Source organism: Talaromyces proteolyticus (assembly GCF_021365285.1).
Source record: "Talaromyces proteolyticus strain PMI_201 chromosome Unknown BGW36scaffold_6, whole genome shotgun sequence".
NCBI classification, from domain to species: Eukaryota; Fungi; Ascomycota; class Eurotiomycetes; order Eurotiales; family Trichocomaceae; genus Talaromyces; species Talaromyces proteolyticus.
The window spans coordinates 744,731-764,817 of NW_025764282.1; the positions used below are offsets into that span (position 1 = coordinate 744,731).

General features: G+C 45.3%; 7 protein-coding genes across 7 annotated transcripts; 4 read left to right on the plus strand and 3 right to left on the minus strand.

Moving 5' to 3' along the window:
• Positions 1 to 2,232: 2,232 nt before the first annotated feature.
• Positions 2,233 to 2,929, plus strand: BGW36DRAFT_397058 (uncharacterized protein; the record flags this gene model as incomplete). Its single annotated transcript, XM_046218247.1, has 4 exons — positions 2,233 to 2,317; positions 2,439 to 2,605; positions 2,632 to 2,832; positions 2,876 to 2,929. 4 exons carry the CDS (start codon positions 2,233 to 2,235, stop codon positions 2,927 to 2,929), a joined length of 507 nt encoding a protein of 168 aa, XP_046072003.1.
• A 3,013-nt stretch (positions 2,930 to 5,942) lies between these two features.
• On the plus strand, positions 5,943 to 6,483 carry BGW36DRAFT_261787 (Mss4-like protein; the record flags this gene model as incomplete). The annotated part of the gene is made up of 2 exons (XM_046210078.1): positions 5,943 to 6,044; positions 6,127 to 6,483. Coding segments are annotated over 2 exons (459 nt in total), but the record flags the coding sequence as incomplete, so codon positions are not given.
• A 1,400-nt stretch (positions 6,484 to 7,883) lies between these two features.
• On the plus strand, positions 7,884 to 9,768 carry BGW36DRAFT_165246 (uncharacterized protein). The gene is made up of 3 exons (XM_046209603.1): positions 7,884 to 7,925; positions 7,999 to 8,211; positions 8,266 to 9,768. Exon 3 carries the CDS (start codon positions 8,357 to 8,359, stop codon positions 9,587 to 9,589), a length of 1,233 nt encoding a protein of 410 aa, XP_046072005.1. The 5' UTR covers positions 7,884 to 7,925; positions 7,999 to 8,211; positions 8,266 to 8,356; the 3' UTR covers positions 9,590 to 9,768.
• A 195-nt stretch (positions 9,769 to 9,963) lies between these two features.
• BGW36DRAFT_427271 (acyl-CoA N-acyltransferase) lies at positions 9,964 to 11,071 on the minus strand (the record flags this gene model as incomplete). The annotated part of the gene is made up of 3 exons (XM_046220393.1): positions 9,964 to 10,338; positions 10,391 to 10,557; positions 10,612 to 11,071. 3 exons carry the CDS (start codon positions 11,069 to 11,071, stop codon positions 9,964 to 9,966), a joined length of 1,002 nt encoding a protein of 333 aa, XP_046072006.1.
• Positions 11,072 to 11,796: 725 nt separating this feature from the next.
• BGW36DRAFT_378410 (uncharacterized protein) lies at positions 11,797 to 13,133 on the minus strand. The gene is made up of 2 exons (XM_046216104.1): positions 12,921 to 13,133; positions 11,797 to 12,866 (listed from the first exon to the last, which is right to left on the minus strand). The coding sequence occupies exon 2, from the start codon at positions 12,840 to 12,842 to the stop codon at positions 11,847 to 11,849; it is 996 nt and encodes a 331-aa protein (XP_046072007.1). The 5' UTR covers positions 12,843 to 12,866; positions 12,921 to 13,133; the 3' UTR covers positions 11,797 to 11,846.
• A 950-nt stretch (positions 13,134 to 14,083) lies between these two features.
• On the plus strand, positions 14,084 to 16,874 carry BGW36DRAFT_461318 (CHAT domain-containing protein). The gene has a single exon (XM_046222128.1). It carries the CDS (start codon positions 14,216 to 14,218, stop codon positions 16,757 to 16,759), a length of 2,544 nt encoding a protein of 847 aa, XP_046072008.1. The 5' UTR covers positions 14,084 to 14,215; the 3' UTR covers positions 16,760 to 16,874.
• A 190-nt stretch (positions 16,875 to 17,064) lies between these two features.
• On the minus strand, positions 17,065 to 19,880 carry BGW36DRAFT_359108 (DNA replication regulator SLD3-domain-containing protein; the record flags this gene model as incomplete). Its single annotated transcript, XM_046214038.1, has 3 exons — positions 17,065 to 18,942; positions 18,989 to 19,678; positions 19,734 to 19,880. 3 exons carry the CDS (start codon positions 19,878 to 19,880, stop codon positions 17,065 to 17,067), a joined length of 2,715 nt encoding a protein of 904 aa, XP_046072009.1.
• Between the last annotated feature and the right edge of the window lie 207 nt (positions 19,881 to 20,087).

Genomic DNA, 20,087 nt, shown 5'->3' on the forward strand with positions numbered 1-20,087 from the left:
GTATTGCCGTCCAACATAGCATTGAGACAGGCCCACTCTGATTACGATATAGAATAGAATCCCTGACAATGTAAACGAAGTTTCCATAATTTCATTCAATAATAGTATTATTGTGGCGGTCTAGACCCCAACCTAATACTGCCTATTCAAACAGAAATTTAAATCCCGCCGCAAGAGTAAATCCGGTCACGGGAGGGAAACGGCTGGTATGTCTCATTATTAGGTCCTTTCTTTTCGCATCTGACGTATCACCACGCCTATCATGATTCTCCTGTTAGTCTAGGACTGATAGGTCTCGGAGATAGCCTGCCGGGCAGATTTCGAACAAAACAGTCTCATCGCATATCTGATTGAAGGAGCCAAAGATTAATGCACCGACGTTGAGCCAAAGATGTGACACGATTTAGTCCCTGGCAGGTTATGCACTTACGTTGATCTAGCTGTGGGAGTTATTATTCTTTATGAAGGGCAAGGCCTATCATTGTATTCAATGAACTGTGCCAAATGCGAGATTTGGCGCTCTACTGGTTTGCTTCACAGAACAAAGAAACCACTAAATCCGGTCATCCAACCCTATATTCGTCCCTTGATAACACTAAACATCATGATCTATTCGATATTATCTCTCTCACAGTGTATATAGTATTATTTCCGGGCAAAACAACCAATAACAAACGCAACAAAAGATTTCCACGTCGCTCGGCTCTTTGCATCAACCTGTCCTACTCCGTCTCTCCTACCTTGCTGCAGTCTAGGACAGAACAGGACTGGCTTTCCAACTGACCTTACCTGACCATATCCAATGCTCAGATGACCACTGCGCAGATAATAATTTACAGAACATGATTCGCGGACGCACTGGAGACAGCATGCAAGTTTCTTGGTTTTGACATCTATTATTAGTTAATTCGACTCCTCTGACTCCTCACCAATGCATGAATCGGGTTTTTGTTTCATGCCGTTTTGTTTGTGCTTTCTCGTATACTGGAATGAGAATTTGTTGATACCACCGTTACGCTTTCCTTGCCTTTTTTAATCTCGTTTTTGTGAGTCATGTGGTGTCGTGCATGAGGAACTGAGATAGGGATAGCTGATCAGGGCTGTGACGCGTCTTTGATTGGGCGGATCGAAGTGGCAAAGACTCAGGTATGTATGTAAACGGAATCTGTCGGATATGTCTAATGGCTCAGGACGTTTGCAGAGGTGTGTTGAAGGGGCGCGAGTATTGCATCAGTCAAGTGAAGCCACGAAATATGTTTCGTTTTCCTGGCGCTATGGTTTTATCTTCTCAATTTTGTCCTCTCAAGTTAGAAGATAAGCGGATGGAGGTAATTCGGGTGAGTTAACATTTGATAATAATCCCCTGAAGCAGCTTCAAATGCTTGCTACTGTGAATGGGATGATACAAGTTACACGCGTAGTCAAGACTGATGACGAGAAGTCAGGCAGTGACTTATTTCCTTATAGTACAAGGTATTAATTGATTCTATTTATTAAATTTCTGTTGTCGTAACATTGAACCTTGATTATCTGGCCCACGAACCAGCTTGGAATAGCTTTGCAGCAAATGAAAATTAGAAGAGCACTAGTTAACCCATATCATATTGGTGTCTATATACTCGAAGAAACTAAGCTTGGAGGAATAAATTACGATATAGGCAGAAATTGAAGATTTCATGCAGTCAGTACCTGATCACTGCCCGAAGCAGCTCGTGGTCAAACCGTCACACACAAGTTTGCATATACGTTCTACTCGAACATTCTCGACACATGTGCAGTACACTTCCGAAGCTAGGTGGGCCAACATGTTTCACTAAAAGAGAATCTTTAAAATTGATGATTGACTTGGGGGCTTTTTAACTGGCTAAGTAAGTGTTTCATCGCTATAACCAAACCAACTCCTCTATTTTGCCTCTCACGGTTTTTATACGCTTCTCCCTCGCAGATCATAATTCCAGTCGGGATGATTTATTACTCGCTTGGTCATACAATCAATCAGTTCTTTTCTGACTGCACCATCTCGTGGCAGGAATGTGACCAGGTGGCTACTGGGCTTACTGGCGAAGCCGTGGAGCCGGTTCGGCTGGAGAGCTCCTCGTGCAGTTTCGTGTTTCTGAGTCTCTTTTAGATACAGAAACATTAGATCTTTCTCGGAAAATATATGGCAATGTTGTACCTGCCTGTGTCAATAGAGGTGTTATGGGACCATCGCCGTCGCTCACTGTCTATGCTATGGACAAGGTTCCTGGAATAACTTACATTGAAGCGCCTTCGACAGCACTTCATTCTACTGTGTGGCAAGAACAAAGAGTATCAGGTTTTGCAAGCTATTTTTAATGCTAGCATCTGTATAGCTATAATTAACTTCTCTATATTTTTTCTCAATTCATAGATGAACCGACTTGATGAGCCTTATCACTCTGATTTCTCTTTAGCAGATCTTCAAGCCAAATTTATCATATTTTTACAACATCTCCCCTCGTGTTTCTCCGGCATCATTTCCAAGCTACGCGAAGAACTTCCAATACTTTTTACACATACTCATCCGTTAGTTCTAAGACGCGGCGACTTATGTGAGATGGACATTATTATCGATCCTGAACAGGTGGTATTACTAGAGCCGTTGATTAGGCTGAAGCTAAAATTCTGCCATTTGGAATGTCTCTGTGGGGGGTTCAGAACATGCTTGATGTTATGAACTCGACTGATTGGCATTATTATGAAATTCGACTATGTCTAGAAGGCCTTTTCTGGGATGTATTTTATAAATATGTGGGAGTGATCTCTAAGGAATATAAACGGGCTGTAAAAACCGCGGAACGCGCCATTATGGTTTCGTTTGGAAAGAGGGGGCTTTGAAAACCCGGTGGCTGAGCAAAATTCTTCGATTAGATACGTGGATGCATTTTTACACCGTTTAGAGTATTGAAACATCACTTTTTGAAGTTTGATGTATCTGCTGAAAAGTTGAATTCTGTGCGAAGAAGGCAAATTCATCACAATAAAAAGAAAGTGGCAGTTCCTGTGGGCTACAGGAGAAGTCTTGAAATATGATTCTATAATACCATGGTAAGTACAAGTAAACATACGTATGCTTGCTATCATGTCCTTCCCACTACATAGGACTATTATGTCTATATCCACACCGAGAAATTTGTTGTATCTAGGCCATCGAGAAGGGCAGGCCCTATCTACGGGATTGACTTTTAGCTAGACCAATCCATAATCCTCATTCCCCCTTCAATAGGCACTAACAGGCTTTTAAGCTCCTCCACTATTAAACCTTGACCTTAGGCTGCTTTCAAACCTTCAATCACATGAGAATTTATCTGTTCCTCACCCATCTCGTCCCACAGGGCGACGTACCTCTCGAGGGAGATCTGGACAACTGCCGTCCAGTTTGGCTGGGGGATCATTCCGCTACCACGGCCCAGGCAGCCATCATTTGATTATTCTCTTTATACCCCTTGAGACGTAGAAAAATCCCGATGCGTATCACAGAGGATCGCCGTCCAGGGCTGTTAACAATCTGGGGTCTCGCAAATAGTTGACCCATTTCCTCGCCAGCTTCCAAGGAGCTGATCATATCAACTACATTCAAAATTCTTGTAAGGCCTCATACTATCCCCCTCGAGAAGTTTGTCAAAGTCGATTTGTTGTTTCTGACTTCGGCAGTCGACAGCTGACATTCAGTAGTTGACAACCCTAAAACTTTACCGAGACAGATAGAGATTCGCTAGTCCGAATAAGGAAATTTTTGACAAGCATCATTTTGGTTAGATGTCACTCAGCTAAAGGTATAATTCGACACTCTCCGGAGCCGACAGCCGAAAATAGCAGCATTAATTTAGGGGATTGATCCGGGAAGATCCAAATGCGATATTCCATCACATAATTATCACTTTGCATGGGCACCAAACCCATCATGGAGAAGCTTCTTCTCTCCAGCGGATGGAATTGAGGAGTATCTTTGTATATTTGCGAGAAGAATGATTTAGCGAGTAGTATTAAATTGGACCATATGGTTATAAAAGTGGGGTGGGCTAAGTCTGATGAAGCGTGGCGGTTGCAAGTGAAGAACTTGAGGAGCGGTTTGATTATTGATGATTGGTGTCACTTTTTACTCCACACGACAGAAATTTCGAAGTAAAATTTCCCTCGTATCTTTATTTGCCACATTTTCCGAATCTGATGTGCGGTTTCCCTAATGAGATGCATTGTTACCAACTAGAAATGGCCCGACATCCCTAACCTTCACAGCTTCAACGGAACTTTAGTTCACAGCGCGGATTGACCGAAAGAACTGGAGTACTTACAAAAGACAGTAGCTGTCATTGGTAATGAATATTCCGGAGTTTATATTATGTCGGCAATACAACCAGGTATGGCTTCTGTTAGTCGACTCTCTCGGTGATTTGATTATAACCTATTGGTGATTGCAGATGTAAAGCGTTTAGCTCACTTCATCCGATCACCCACATGGATCGTTCTCCCAAGACTCGAGGTTCACAGTATGAGGAACGACTTGCTGAAGCAAGTCGAAATTGATGAAAATGGAGACTTCGCAAAGGCACAAATTCAAAAATAATAATCAGATCCAGATCTCTACAAAATATTCGTGAAATCTATTAAGGAAGAAACCAAACAGCAACTTCTCTATTTTATATTACACCATACACAGGACGTGGCGCTGGTGTACTAAATTTTTGCAATACCAGATGGTAAAAGACAGTGAGCGCGCCGATGAAATCATGAAAGGGGTCGTTGCATCTATGCGAGTGAGCTGGAAGATTATCCGGTTCTTTGTGATGCTTGTATTCCCAAATTTCCGGTTAAGTGACGTAGACTTACTTCTGGAATTGGTTATCTTTCATCATTGAAAGCTAGTAACGTTTGCGTTAGTTTTGCGTACGAACGAGGTACACATGAACTCAACTCTCTGGGACATTTACCTTGATTTGCACATTTTAACTTCCCCCGTCCATCCCACGACACCAAATGACAGCCCCATAAATTCCCGATGTCTTTTTCCCGAAAAGGACGCTGTTGCAGAAATGGTGTGTCGAGGACTCTGAAATATACATATTAATGGTCGGTAAAAGTGTGTACTGTTTAATTTTCATTCCATTGAATCGGAAATCTTAGACCACTCAAGTTGTCGCCGAACGCTATATCAAAGTGAAAGAAATTCAAACAATTCCTTGAAGCCCGCACGCACGGACAGGTTGACTTCAGTTTAACCCATTCAATGTTTCTCAACCAACCGAGGACCGTAGTAAAGCAATCTTTACATGACCAGGACTCACTGCTGTCTTCCGTAATTTTCCCTCTTCCTCATTGAGTTTGTGCATCTAGCGGGAGAATATTCACGGATCCCAGCTTCAATGACGAGTGATACCACTCGCAATCTCCGAGAACATTAATATCGGCCAACCAATCACAAGTCGAACTATTAGTTTGCACGCCGAACAGAACGAACGTATGACAGTTCCATTCTCGGTGTACCCACAGAGTTATTCAGGCTTAAATATTAGTAGGAAAGTGCCTGCATGCTTCCAATGGGAGTAACTCCATGGCGTTCAGCCAATAGGAATAGCTCCTGTATCGACACTGGACAACGGAGTTGACATTTATTACCTACGATGCAAGGAAGGCGTGATAGGCTTGCTATTTTGATTCTGACTCAACCCATGGGTCTTGTCCAGACGATTTGCTTGAACTCCGAGGTGGGGTTTACCAACTTTTCTACGAACGGACACAATGTCATCAGTGCATATGCTACTGCGTCTGAAGCTAGCTTGTATAGACATAAATATCCCCAGAAAATTTGACAAATATATAATTTCAGCTTTCCGTCATAAGAAATTGAAAGTTTTGCTTCTTCTCTTCTTGAAGAGTGAACAGAAACCATTCTATGTCGCTATACACGAAAAAGCATAACTATGTCGACTACAGCCCAACCACCAGAACCGCATATTCCTTCGGCAGGGCCAGCGGAAAATGAAGATGAGGTGACAGCGACGGCGACATGCTTCTGTGGTGCTGTTCAGCTAGCATTCGTAAGTCCGATACCCAGGGGTCGATTAAGCACTGATATCCTAATTTTGACTCACTATAAACTTATAGCCAACCCAAGGCCCTGGTTTAGTCAACACCTTTCTCTGCCATTGTAAGGACTGCCACAAAATAACCGCATCGATGTTCTCGTCCTGTTTTACAATAGCCAATAGCCATCTGAAACATATTCGTGGGCGTGAGAATCTAAGGACATTCCAACGGTCACACACCATCGCCTCAGGACATACAGTGACGAATAATTTCTGTGCAACATGCGGTTCGTTGATGTACCGTGTTAGCTCGGGGCACCCAGGGATAAGTGTCCTACGCATCGGCACCGTAGACGATTTCCATTTGCATGAGAGCAAGTTGAGACCTCAAGTCGAGGTGTTTACCCAGAGTCGGGTATCTTGGCTCCATAGTTTGCATGAGAAATTCGAGTCCAAGCATCAGGCTTCTGAAGGGGACGCTTCCACCCGGCGCCAAGGCCAGTAAAATCCATTGGCTTATGAAGGAATCTTGCATCATTTGCGTATTGTCGCCGGATCCCGCCTTGAGGGTAAGCTGAACCGGGCTTGGTAGTTTGATATAAAGGACAATTGCTACATCAAAAATTTCTTCCTTTCAATTTGGACGAGTCTTTCTGTAATTAGTATTCCTTCCAAAATAAGTTGAAGGCTCCTTCGCACTTATATATGGGATCTCTCAATCAAAAATATACAGATAATAATGAAAATCAGGCTGCCAGCAGCATAACTCAACATGGACGCGCATCATAATTTCTATCTTCTAAGTTACAAGATATCGATTCTTTGCATATCTACAAGAGTGTGTTAAATTCTAAATTGCAGATTTACACGATGCACCAATCTATCAGTTTGAGTGTATTAGAATTGAAATGCTTGAGTGCCGATTGCCGACCATTACATACGCATTCAAAATCTTAAACAATGAACTTGAAAGCTCTTTTAATTATTAATGGCCGTCTGGCTGCTCTTTGTCTAGTAAATAAATTCTGTAGGTTGCATCTCCAGGTAAAAGATATGTCGCCGGCTTGTTTTCTGTACCGCCCCCCCTCCCCGTAGATAATGAGGGATATATGCCCGGAGACATGTCCTGATGTATCTACCACCAAAATATTTCCGTCAGCGGTGAATAGATAGGACTGCATCCAAGGACCTATTGGCTTGTCCTTTAGGTCGATGATTTTAGGCGAAAAATCTTCTGGCCAGTGATTAGACGTTGCACCCTCAAAACTAGCAAACAACGGATGCTCGCCGAAAGCTTTCCAGTGCTCCTTACCGACGTATATCATGAGCTCTAGGGCCATGCTTATACTAAAGCTATTAAGGCCGAAGCCTTTTTAGCCTAGTGGGAAAGGTTTGACAGGGAGCTACAGCCTAAAGGAATAATAGTTTGTGTTAGTGTACCCCGAACAGGTCCCTCATATTTTAGAATTTGACAATTTGTATTGTTTTAGTCTTTTAAGATTTAGAGGCTTGTCGATCAGTGCCTAATAACTAAATAGTTTGATTGTCGGGATCTTCAACCGGCTAAAATTTCCGAGCAAGCAAGAGACATCTGGAGCTTCGTTAGCAAGGCTGACCTGGCCAACAGACTAAAAACTGTTTCTACAGATAACTTTCCTTGGCGAACGTACATGAACCGGTTTATCCGTTTTCATTTCAGCAAGCCACAATCACAATAGATTCAATTCAATTCCTTCCCGCCTACGCTACCATAAGAATCCGAGTCTAAATATTAATTGTGATCAACAGGGATTTATACCATTTCGATCAAGACAGAAAAAATTATGCAGTTTTGGTGAGAGACCGAGGCTAATCCAATGCTTCAGGCTGTTAACTAATGTACGTCTTCGGCTGTCTGAACAGATCCCGCGTGCAAACTATTGAATCTGACTGACAGGTGTTTAACACCAAGTGGTCCCTCACATGACGATGACAGTCGAATGAGGGTTGGAAAGTGGCTAATGCATCTTGATGGCAATAAGACAACTTCGGTATTGCTAAATCAAGTATTTTCTACCGAGAACAGGCGTGACTAGAATTCTTTCTTGCCATATTTTCAGCTTGTCGTTTGCGGTTGACTGATGAAGAGATCGCGTTCAAATGGCGGAAACTTTTAACGACGAATGTGAGAGAAAAAAAATTATATATACCGGCTGGTTTCTTGCCTGATTTTTTAAAGCATATCCTCAAGTGCCCAGAACCTGATTTGAAAAGAAATTTGAAAGCGTTCCTTTTCTGTCCTTATCCTATTACTCAGTCTTATTATCGCCATGACCAAATCTCCACGCACTCTCCTGTGTGCTCTTGGAACCGTACTCTATTTTGGTTCCAACGTCGCAGCAGCTCCACTCGATATCGACTTGGACATCTGCCTTCCATTCGGCATTGAAGTCGGACTCTTCATTGACCTGTTTGATCCCCCTCAGGTGACCGAAGTTGTCCCTTTCTTTGCTACATCGACCACTGCGATCCCTTCGGCGGGCACATACACAGTTCCAGCTGGCATCTCTGCAACGACGGTGATCGCCCAGCAAGCAACCGAATTGTGCGTGACTTCGGTGACAACAAAGACAACCACCTACCCCTGCTCGACATCGACCTCGTTCCCAACTACCTGGTGGGATCCTTGCAAATCCTCCTCGACTTCAGGGACTTGCCAATGGACCCCACCTGCTACCAGCACTCCCACGACGGTGACTACTACAGTTACTACCACACTCACAGAGTCTGCCACCCCCTGCCCTGCCACAACAACGTCAACGTCAACGTCAACGTCAACCCCAACGCCAACTCTCAGCTGTGACCCCTACGGGTATCTGGTACAATACGCATCCCTCTACCGAGTGGATCTGAGCACAGGTACCACAACCGAGATTGCCAGCGGGCTAGGTCAGAATACATCCATCAATGCCATGGGATACAACACTCTCGATAATTATCTATACGCATACCAATCCAGTACAAAGACAATCCTTCGGATCAGCGCTGACGGCACGACCGTGACCGTGGATACAGATGCGCCCCCCGCAGGAAGCTATGTCGGTGACATCGACACCAACGGCCATTATTGGGTTGGCGTCGGAGCGGCCAGCTCGTGGGCTAAGATCGATCTTGCACCTGGCTCTCCGACTTACGGCAAAACATTGGCCCATGGGACCGCTACTTCCCCAGGATACGACGTGGCCGACTGGGTGTATATCCCCAACGCGGGCGAGTACCTGTATGCTGTCGGTTCCATTGCGTCAAAGAGTGAGACCGCCTTGCTGCGGTTTAGTATGTCCACACACAAATGGGAGACAGTGGCCAATTATGGCAAGCTCGGAGTTGTTGGCGTTGGTGCTGCATATGGAATGAACAATGGAACGCTGTACGCGTCGGAGAATGGTAATGGCCAGATCTGGCAATTCCCTATTTCGGGGGGAACTCCGTTCATGGTCTCTCAGGGCCCTCCGTCAGGGAATAACGATGGAGCACGGTGCGTGCTTAACCTTTTGTCCCACTGAGCCTGAGGTGGAGAGCTGCTATACTGAATGGTTCAATGTTGGACGAGATTGGTAGAAGTTTCAATTTGTTGATACGACTTTGGGCTTGATGCTTCTTTATTAAATAGTTAACAATCTTAATAGCTAATGCTCGTTAATTGCTAGTTTATTTTCATATATGCTTACTTACCCGTCCGAAAGATTCTAGTCTGAGTATTTATTGCAGACAAGTTATCATCATCGTCTCAACCGTTAACAATCATCCAACTGACTTGTTCCAAGTAATCGAGCAGTAGCATACGATGCCTACTTGATTTGAATAACATTGTAAGTGACCTATGAGGTAGTATGTACCATGTGGAGAGATATTTTGTCAAAACGAGCTTGGTTTAGCTTTACGACGGCCAAACAAAGCTTTCATACTCCCAACAAGGTTTGAATCCCAGCCGTTCATAGAAGCCCTGAATTACAACTGAATCAATGAACACGCCCTCAATACCCCTCTCCCGCATGTTCTCTATCGCCTTTACCATCAGTGCCAACCCAACCCCTTTTCCTCTTGCGCTCTCGTCCACACCAACGGCAGCAATTAGACCCGTTTTCTCTTTCGATGGCATCAATGGCATAAATGCATATATATTGGTGAGAATTGCAGAGTGGGAACACATCAGTGTCCATCCGATTTGCGTGTTGGTGTCAGGATCGAAGGCTACCATTACTTCATGGTGTTGATTGTAGGCTGCCAAGACTTCGTACCCTTTGAACCAGCTCTGTATGCAAGTTAGTCTTCATGATTGGGCAATAATGAAAAGAGAGACGAACAAAAGTAGCTCGTTGCTTGGTTATGCATTCTTCGTATAATTCTGGCGACCAGGGAGAGAACCTGAAGTTCATCTTGGAGACTCTCTCTAAGACTTTGGGTGGTGCAACATCGCCGCGGATATCTTTGTAAAAATCCCGAATTATTGGTTTTGTGGACTTGTGGAACCCTGAATACTATCAGCACGTCGGATCAGATGGTCTGGGTGGATATTGTGATGTACCTCGACGGAGAAAGAAATCCTTCACTTCTGATGGGAAGTCCATCGGTACCTGCGGCCAGAATCTAGGGGTCTGAGATCCAATTTCCAAAGATTTTAATTCTCCTTCTCCATTAGCACGAGCCGCGATTCTCAATCCATCTTGTGCCTTTTTTATGAAGGCAGTACCAAGTCCTTTGCCTCGGTATTCTCGCAACACACCAACGGCAGCTATTTTGCCTTGCGCTCCATCGGCAAGAAAAGATAGACAGAATCCTTTTTCGTGGATGTAATGTTGACCGGGAACGGGAACTTGACGTAGAAGGATTTCCATTCGCTGTCGTTCAATCGGCCATTTTGGGAATATCGTTTGCCACATCTGCCATATTTTCTCGAAGTCTTCGTCAGACATGGAGTTGGTGATATGCCTGATGTCATGCTCAATACGAGGTAGCTCCATCTTACTCTCGTTTTCGATAGTCATCTCGAATAGTTGGAAATCTTCCACTCCCTTCTCACTTCGGATATCTCAGAACAATAATTCCAAAGTGAAAAACCCTCACTTCAATTGTATATAAGGAAGAGAGACACAGTTTATAGAATTAGTGGGGACAGCGTAAGAGTGCAGCTAAATGTGAAGCAAAAGTGTCAAGAAACCAACACTGAAGGTGTTTGGGGGTTGCCTAACCCCCGCATTAGTCAACTTTTGCACCTGATATGGCTCGAATTTTAATAGGACCTGATAAACGGAGTCTGATTAATAAGTGTTAGTTTTTGTAAATTTCTTACCTATAATAATAAATTATTATATACCTAAAATAAGATGAGATTGAGGTGAGAATAAGATTTTATTACGTAGGTAATATAGAAGTATTACTTTGCGCTGCGCTGCGCTGCGCCACAGTGGTATCGGAGGGACTAGTAGTTATTAGATATTCATGATTTTTAATGATACTACTAGCCATTAGTAGAAAGCTGTTAGACAAGAGACTATTTATATTAACATATCCTAGTCTGTACAAGACTCCGAGTTAAAACTGTGGACCAACGGCCATTGGGAATAAGAATGTAACCCTAAGTTACTATTGAAATATTGATATGAGATTGGCTACTACGTGGATTGCTATGGTAGAATTAGTAGGGGTAGAGTTCTCATATAATATATAAAGCGTTTACACGCATATATTCTAATGACTCAGGCTCTAGATATCGACAAGAAAGAAAGAAGGTTCATTGTTCTGCAATAATCTATACCAATCTTAAGTAGCTTTCTCAACACTGGCTGCGAACGCCGCAGCATACATATCAATATCCATTATCATCCCGTTCAGACGCGTCGGCGTCCAATCCAATAACTGCCGCGCACGCTGCGACGAGTTACGCATGGTCGTACTCATCGCCTCAAAAAATGGATTGTCTCCATAACCAACCAATTCCACCGAACCCTTGAATTGCCACGCTACGGCAAAGCCCTTGATAATTTCCTCCATGCTTTCCTGGCTTGTCGCGAGATCAAACACCGGATACACAGCTGTTCCGCTAAGCAATTCGAATTTGTCAATCGCTTTCTCAAAACCACTGGCCACGTCGTCGACGTGAATCAGACCCGGTTTTGATTCTGGGTCTAATGGAACCTTTATGCTAGCGGCTGCCGTATGTTCGCTTTGTGAGGCATGGAGTAGTGGCTGGATTAAAGAGGTCCAGATGGTCGATTCGTAGCCATATATGAGCGCAGGTCTCACAATCAAGACATCAAGCACATCCCTCGAAGACAGAATTTCTTTCTCAAACTCCGCGCGCCATGCGACTAGCGCAGGAGGTAGAGTTACAGCATCATGCCCGACATGATCAATGTCACTTACAAGACGGCTGCTTGATCCATGAACCCATGTTCCAGAGCAATATACAAACCCAAGCTTCTGAATGACGGCTCCTGCTCCTTTCTGTGTTGCTTGCTCACACCTCTCTTTTCCAATTTGCTTAAGGCTCTCCAAAATCTTGGCCGAATCTTGATTTGCGCCTGATAGGTCAACGACGACGTCAATGGGTGCTGAGCGAACAACAGAAAGAAAGCTGGATGGGTTGTTTATGGGGTCTGGACATATGACAGGAATAATTTCTTTCTGTGCTAGCTGTGAGCCTTTTTCTGTTGAACGTGCAAGGCCATAGACAACATGATTTCCATTGCGAACAAGGAGATTCGCCACGCGGCTTCCAACATAGCCGGTGGCACCGAGAATGAGAATTCGAGGCATTATATCAATTAAAACTGAGGTATACTAGACAATTATAATTAGTATACAAGTATTCCCTTCAATGGTCAGATTCCTAACTGGCTTGGTCGCTGTGGTGAGCTTGTATATATAACACTAGACTGCATATATATAGTTATAAGGGGCTAGAACGGGGTAGTTCAGATAAAGCCGATGAAGAAATGGAAAATTTCTTTAAATCCGATGCTACCTCGACCGTCAACTCTCGTACGAGATAGAAGTCATCCTCGGATGGAATTAGGGCAGCGATGGGAAAGTGGTTTGACGTTATTCCTTTTAGGTGTTAGCTCGTATTTTATGGCCAATCATTAGATATTGGATTACGGAGATAACTATTCTCGCGGGGTTAACGAAGCACCATCTTAACATGACGTAATGCGAATTACGGTTTAGTCATACTCTGAAATGCCACTTTAGGCGCATATAAGTGTGTATTTAAATCGGCGAGACTTGTAAGTCTTGGCAGGTCAAATATGAAACATCGATCCGGATGAGATGAGCATAATGTGGTATCATGTAACAACTGATTAGGGTTATAAAGAGAATTGAATAATAGAGGTGGTGGATACGGCGCGAAATATAGTCATTCAATCCACCATGCAGAGTAATATTGAAAGCAACACAGATAGAAGAGCCGAAGATTAGACATGGAAAATTCTCAATATAACGACGCTATAGTAGTTTATCGAAGGAACAGTCAACATATACAAGCTTCATTGTCGAGGATATCTCATCCTAAATGAAGCATGTATATGCTTGCCTGAGGCACCCGGTCACGTGTAGTGTGTTTATATGTCAAATTCAGCCTTGCTCCTATTGTACTCTCCGATCAACCGTCCGACTACCCTAGTCAGTCAAATAAAAAATGGAAAGCCGTTTACATGCGCTTTTTATCTTCAAATCTACCCCGTTTATCCACATAAGTTAGCCTATTACCCCACTTATATTTCCAATTTACCTACATTCATGTAACCTTCGACTCAGCGAGGTATATTCAAGAGCAGAAGCGATGGCTGCCCTCAACGAGGCTATTCGGGCCGCAGAGCAAGCAGTCAATATGACTCCAGAAAACTATCTAGACAGGGTGGAAAGGCTGCACTACCTTAGAATTAGATTAAGTGCTAGATATTCAAGAACAGGAGTAATTGCCGACCTGGAAGAAGCTATACGACTCGCTAGGAGAGTGTTTGATATGACTCCAAGAGACGATCGACACTGGGCGGGGAGATTGAATGACCTAGGAAATCGAATTGGCGACAGGTTTTTAGGACTGGGGACATAACTGACCTTGAAGAATCCATTAAAATGGAAGGCAAGTAGTCGATACAGTTTCAGAAGGCGATCCAAACCACGCTATGTATTTAAATGACCTTGGAGTCCCACTCTATGACAGATTTTTGAGGATGGGTGTGATAGATGACCTTGAAGAATGCATTCGAATAACGGGGCAAGCAGTTGGTATGACTCCTGATTATCATCCAAAACAGGCAATGTATTCAAGCAACCTTGGGGTTTATCTCAACAATAGGTATTTGAGGATAGGAACGATGGCTGATCTTGAAGCCGCTATTCGACTCGCGAGACAAGCAGTTGATGCGACTCCAAGATACAGTCCAGACTGGGCGGGTCGATTGCACAACCTTGAAAATTATCTCAGACGGAGATATTCAAGGAGAAGAACAATAGCTGACCTCGAAGAATCCATCCAAATTGCAAGAAAAACAGTCGATGCAACTCCAGAAGACCATCCAAACAGGGCAATATACTTGGACGGCCTTGGATATGCGCTCTCTGATAGATATGCAAAAAAAGGGGTGATAGCTGATCAAGAGGAGGCCATGCGACTCGCGAGACAAGCAGTCAACGCAACTCCAATAGACAGTACACTTTGGGCCCCTCGGTTAGGCATCCTAGGAACCAGACTAATGGTCAAGTATTTAAGGACAAGAGAGACTGCTGATGTTGAAGAATCCATTCGAATTTCTAGGCAAGCAGTTGAAGCAACTCCAGAGGACCATCCGCAACGGGCATCACTCTTGATGACCCTTGTTAAGGCACTCGCCAAAAGACGCTCGAGGACGGGGGCGACAGCCGACACCATCAAGGAGATTACTGCCCACCTTCAATCTGTTTTACGCCAGCGCAATGCGGAAGTCATCACTCGGATACAAGCCGCCAGAGCAGTTCTTCCAGCATGTGCATCCACATTACACTGGGAACAAGCTTACGAGGTTGCAAATGTCGCCATAAGTCTTGTTCCGAAATTAACACCTCGATCACTCGAAAATTCCGATAAGCAGCATGTGCTGAGACAAGTAGCCGGTGTAGCCTCTGATGCGGCTGCGTTAGCATTACAAGCAGGGAAGGGCGCGCTTGTTGCACTGGACTTCCTTGAGCAGGGCCGCGGCATACTCGCAACATCCCTAGAGGAGATGCGGACAGATACTCTAAGCTTACGCTACAGATATCCCGACTTAGCAGAACGATTTGCCCAGCTTCGAAACGAGTTGGAACTCTCTGACACCCGCGACACCTCTTTTCTAGACCAGTCGTCCTGGCAGACACAAGGGAGTAGACGGTATGACGCCGGCAACGAGCTCGATAAGGTGATCGTTGAAATTCGCAAACAGTCTGGATTTGAGGATTTCTTAACCGCACCAAGTGAGAAAGAGATGCAAGCAGCTGCGGCATCAGGTCCAATTGTTGTTATAAATGTGAGCAAGTATCGTTGCGATTCAGTGCTTATTGAGAAGCACCAGATAAGGGTTTTAGCCTTACCGCTCCTCAATATTAAGGAAATCAAGAACAGGGCGCAAAGGCTTATCCAAGGGAGCCTGACGACTCTTGAGTGGCTTTGGAATGTCGCTGCGAGCCCAATCCTAGACGCCCTTGGGTTTGTTCAACCTCCAACTGCTGATAACTGGCCACATGTATGGTGGATTACTACTGGCCCGTTGAGTACATTTCCTCTTCATGCAGCTGGCCTTCATAGTAGCGGTTTTGCCGAAACGGTACTTGATAGGGTTATATCGTCCTATAGCCTGTCCATAAAGACGATCATACGAAGCCGCTCGCGTCACATTCCACTACAGGGCCCAGCACGGGCGATCCTTGTTGCCATGCAGAATACACCAGAACACAGCAGGCTGCCTTTTGCGGCTAGGGAGGTAGCAGTGCTACATGATATTTGTAAACTAACGGGTCTTGACCCTATTAAACCACCACGACGTAAACAAGATGTCATACAGCATCTGCCAAACTGCAAGATATTTCATTTTGCCGGCCACGGCTACACGGATGCCACCAACCCTTCACACAGCCATATGCTTCTCGAAGATTGGAAAACTGACCCATTAACGGTGGCCACTCTTCTGGAGATGAATCTCAACGAGAGCTCACCATTTCTCGCCTATCTCTCGGCCTATGGAACTGGTCAGATCAAAAATGACAGGCTCGTCGATGAGAGCATTCATCTAATTAGTGCGTGTCAGTTAGCAGGTTTCCGACACGTCATTGGGACTCTATGGGAGGTCAATGATGAACTATGCGTAGACATGGCGAGAATTACATATGAAAGTATGAGGAATGGAAACATGACGGATATCTCTGTGCGTCGGGGACTCCATAACGCTACTAGGGAGTTACGGGATCGTTGGTTGTTAAGGATGTCATCAAAGGTCAGACGTGGAAGCAGATCGGTTACAATGGTAGATGTATCCTTTGTTAAGGACACGAAGGAATGCCGGAGAGCAAATTATGTGGCCCCAAAAAATGACGGATTACCCAGAGATGCTGTTCTGTGTGATGACGACGGTTACGACGATGATGACGACGATGATGGCGACGACGAAGGGATAGAATCACTACATTGGGTTCCTTATGTTCATTTTGGCGTCTGATTTATTATTTATTCGGCAGTAGATTAGTCGTCACGAGATTGCATTGTTCAAATGTTGGGGGATAAACACCGCAGTGGCTGATAGTTCATTGACATCTATTTTCAAAGACTTACGGATAAGGAAATTCAGTGCCCCCTAATTCTCTGATGAATAGCTACCTTTTTTGCTGGGTTTGCTACTCTTGATTGGGTGCCGAACAGCATCATATAGATAGATCAGATTATATTATATATATATCTTCTAAGTGAACAACACCAGCCCATGCATGTCATATCATATACGTAGTTCTCATTACATTATCATCATCACAAGGCCAGATCGTCTTCATCCCAGCCCAACTGTTCATAAATCGATTTCTCGGGGGTCGCCTTCACCATCTCCGTATTCCTTTCGTCCAAGCCTACCGATCGTTTGACAGGGGTGACTACTAGAGGGGCGAGTGGAGACGAGGGCATGGCGAAGAACTTGACTGACGAAGACCGAGGGGGTGTTTCGTCGACTGCTGCTGCTTCCTCAACATTTTTCGTTTTACGGCGAGGAACAGGCGTGGATATTTCTTGGTCGTGGGGGTCGTCGAGGGACCGCGTTGTGGGGAGAGCTGGGACTTTGAAAAGAGCTCGGGAACATTGGGCGGTGTTGGGTGTTTCGACGGCTATATCGCCCATGCAATCTAACGGGTCGGAGAGTTTGGAGGCGCCACGAGAGGGGGTTTCGTGGATTGAGTTGACATCGCGACGGACGACTGAGCTTGATAGAGTGGACCGCACGCTGGATTGGGGAACTAAAGAGACGTCGCTCCCGAGCGCTGGAGAGGTTCCCAGCTCCTTCCCACTACCACTAGAGCGCCGAGTTAAGCCTCGAGGAGGCGGGAGAAGAGTTGCGTGTACTTCCTTCTTCCTAGATGCTTTTGGCGTTGCTATGACCTGCACACCTTGGCCCATAGGATTGCGGACCGGGTTTTTGGGTTTTCGTGCACTCGTTGTTCTCTTCTCAGCTAGGTCTGCAAGCTCACTTGCGACAAGTTGGCGGTTGGGTTTCCTCAATGCATTGATTGCTGCATCAAGCTCCTTCTTCTGCTCCATCAGCATGCCCATTTTCTTGATTTTGGACTCGTGCTGCTTGGCGACTGCATTTAGGTCGACCTCGCGTTTATCGACTCTTCGAGCTGCTTGAATGCCACCTCTGACGCTGTTGCCCAAAGATGGAAGGGATGGTTCAATTGACTCGCCCTTGGATTCTTGCAGTGCCGGGGTGGTGTTCGATCGCATTAGGGATGGGTGGCGGATTTTTTGAGAGGCAGCTGCTTGTTCATCTGTCAGGACTCGTTGCAACGTACGCCGGGGCTTAAGAAGTTGCGTTCGTCTGTCGGAGGCACCGCCCTGTGTTTTTGAGCCTTTTGACTCTGGAGTTAGGTGAGATGGAGATGCTCTCTCCACCGCGCCGCCCAATTTCTTCTTAATCGCTTTGCATTGTTCTGGCAGACGTGAAGCATAGAATGGAATAATGACTTCGTTGCAATAATCTCGAAGAGCATCGCTCTCTATTTTTCTCCCTGAAAGATGGTTCTCTGCAGCCTCTTTGACAGATTCGGGTACTACGCCCTCGGCTGAACTCACTGCATGCCAAATACAGAGTCGATCCAACAGAAGTTCGAGAAGGACATTCAAATCTTCTCCTTTCTTGGGCATCTCTCGTTTCCTAACAGAATTGTCACCCTGTGCGTTAGAGTCGTTGGCTGCCTCAGTTAATGTGTTTTTGAGTGAAATAGCCTCCAAGATCAACAGAATCTGAAGCTGCGTTTCTCGCAATCGTAATTCAGAAACGTGTCGTTTTATTTCCTCTTCCTTCGTCAACTCTGCTAATTGTCCTCGATCGGCCATTTGCCGAGATCTCCAGCATTTCTGTATAAACTCATACTCTCCCGGGTAGAGTCCATTCCTGCCTAATTTCTTCTTTCTGCTCCGGCGTTTCTTCGGCCGTTCTTCGTCCGACAGTACCAAGACCATGTTGCGAAGGATTGTAGGAAGACCCTCGCGATACTTTGTATCCATTTTCTTCACGGGAAGAATAGATTCCTTGTAGAATGCTAAAAGATCTGAGCATCTACTGCCCTCCGGATTCAAGTTTTGGAATGCATTGCGACTTCGGGTCAACGGTCCTTTGGCGAAATATGCAACAGAGGTCTTCAATAGTTAGCTTGAGAACAATCATCACGCCAGCAAAACGTACCTTGGAGATATAAAGAGCCTCGAGGTACTGCGTCCTCAAGTTCTCCATGGCAACTTCTGGGGTAGGATTTCCCGGTTCATTCTGCCCAATCTCGGGCTGCAATTGCTGAAAACTACACCTACTCGAAGGCGTCTGAGCATATGCTTGAAATTCAGAAGCGAAGGGGTCATCGTTCTCCTCTGTCATCAGCTCTACGGGAACCTGGCTCCCGCTACCACCATCATTGTCGTTCGTCGGACAACCATTCCCAAACGCCACGCGAACATCGTACTTGGAATGTTTCAAAAAGCTTCCACCGTCCTCGTTTACATCTTGCACCCTCGCTGCCTCCCGCCAGTCTGCCACCCCCTTTGCAGGACGGATACCCGAGTTCCAATTCCTGGATCGTTTCGCGGCGACACGAACCTCACCTTCATCTATACTCGATTGTAGTCTTGTCAAGGCGTATATGTGCTTCTTGACCTGTTCAACCACGTATATCGCGCCATTAGAAGCGAGGCGAGCTGCCAACACCGTCGGTAGGTCGGTTTCCGAGAAGATGTCCTGCAAAAGCTCATTATTGCTCGCGAAGATATTGCCTGATTGCACTGCCGTCGACGAGTCGAGCCATGTCAATGGCAGTGCCGAGCGGGGAAGAAGCTCGATTGGTGCCAAGTTGAATTCATTATCGGATAGCGAGGACGCATGTCCCTAGAGGGCATTACATTAGCTAGCAAGCGATTTACAATCACCCCAACAGACTAACCTTGATAGAGATTATCGGAGACAGTAGGTTATTAGTCTCGACATGGGATATTTTGCGCTTCTTTGACGCTGGGGGAAAACCACTGATTGTGTTGAGAGAAGCCAGACTCGTCGATTCGAGAATCCCCGAACACGCCCGTGAAGCCATTGATTAGCGCGTCTGGAGACGGAGCATCATGAGCGTCGTGGAGCACGATGTCGTGAGTTGTCGACAATGTTCAATTACGGGGCACTGCCGACGGGCTTGTTCAAGGTCTCTGGAGGTTGCAAAGCCTGGTCTTGTCTTGACAGTTGGAGGTAGTCAGTTTTCGGCGGCCCGTCGTCACGCGTCATCGCGCGTTCCGCGGGATTCCCC

Excerpts from the sequence above, each read along its gene's own strand:
- BGW36DRAFT_461318 (XM_046222128.1), top strand. The coding sequence starts at position 14,216 with ATGTATTTAAATGACCTTGGAGTCCCACTCTATGACAGATTTTTGAGG.
- BGW36DRAFT_378410 (XM_046216104.1), bottom strand. The coding sequence starts at position 12,842 with ATGCCTCGAATTCTCATTCTCGGTGCCACCGGCTATGTTGGAAGCCGC.
- BGW36DRAFT_165246 (XM_046209603.1), top strand. The coding sequence starts at position 8,357 with ATGACCAAATCTCCACGCACTCTCCTGTGTGCTCTTGGAACCGTACTC.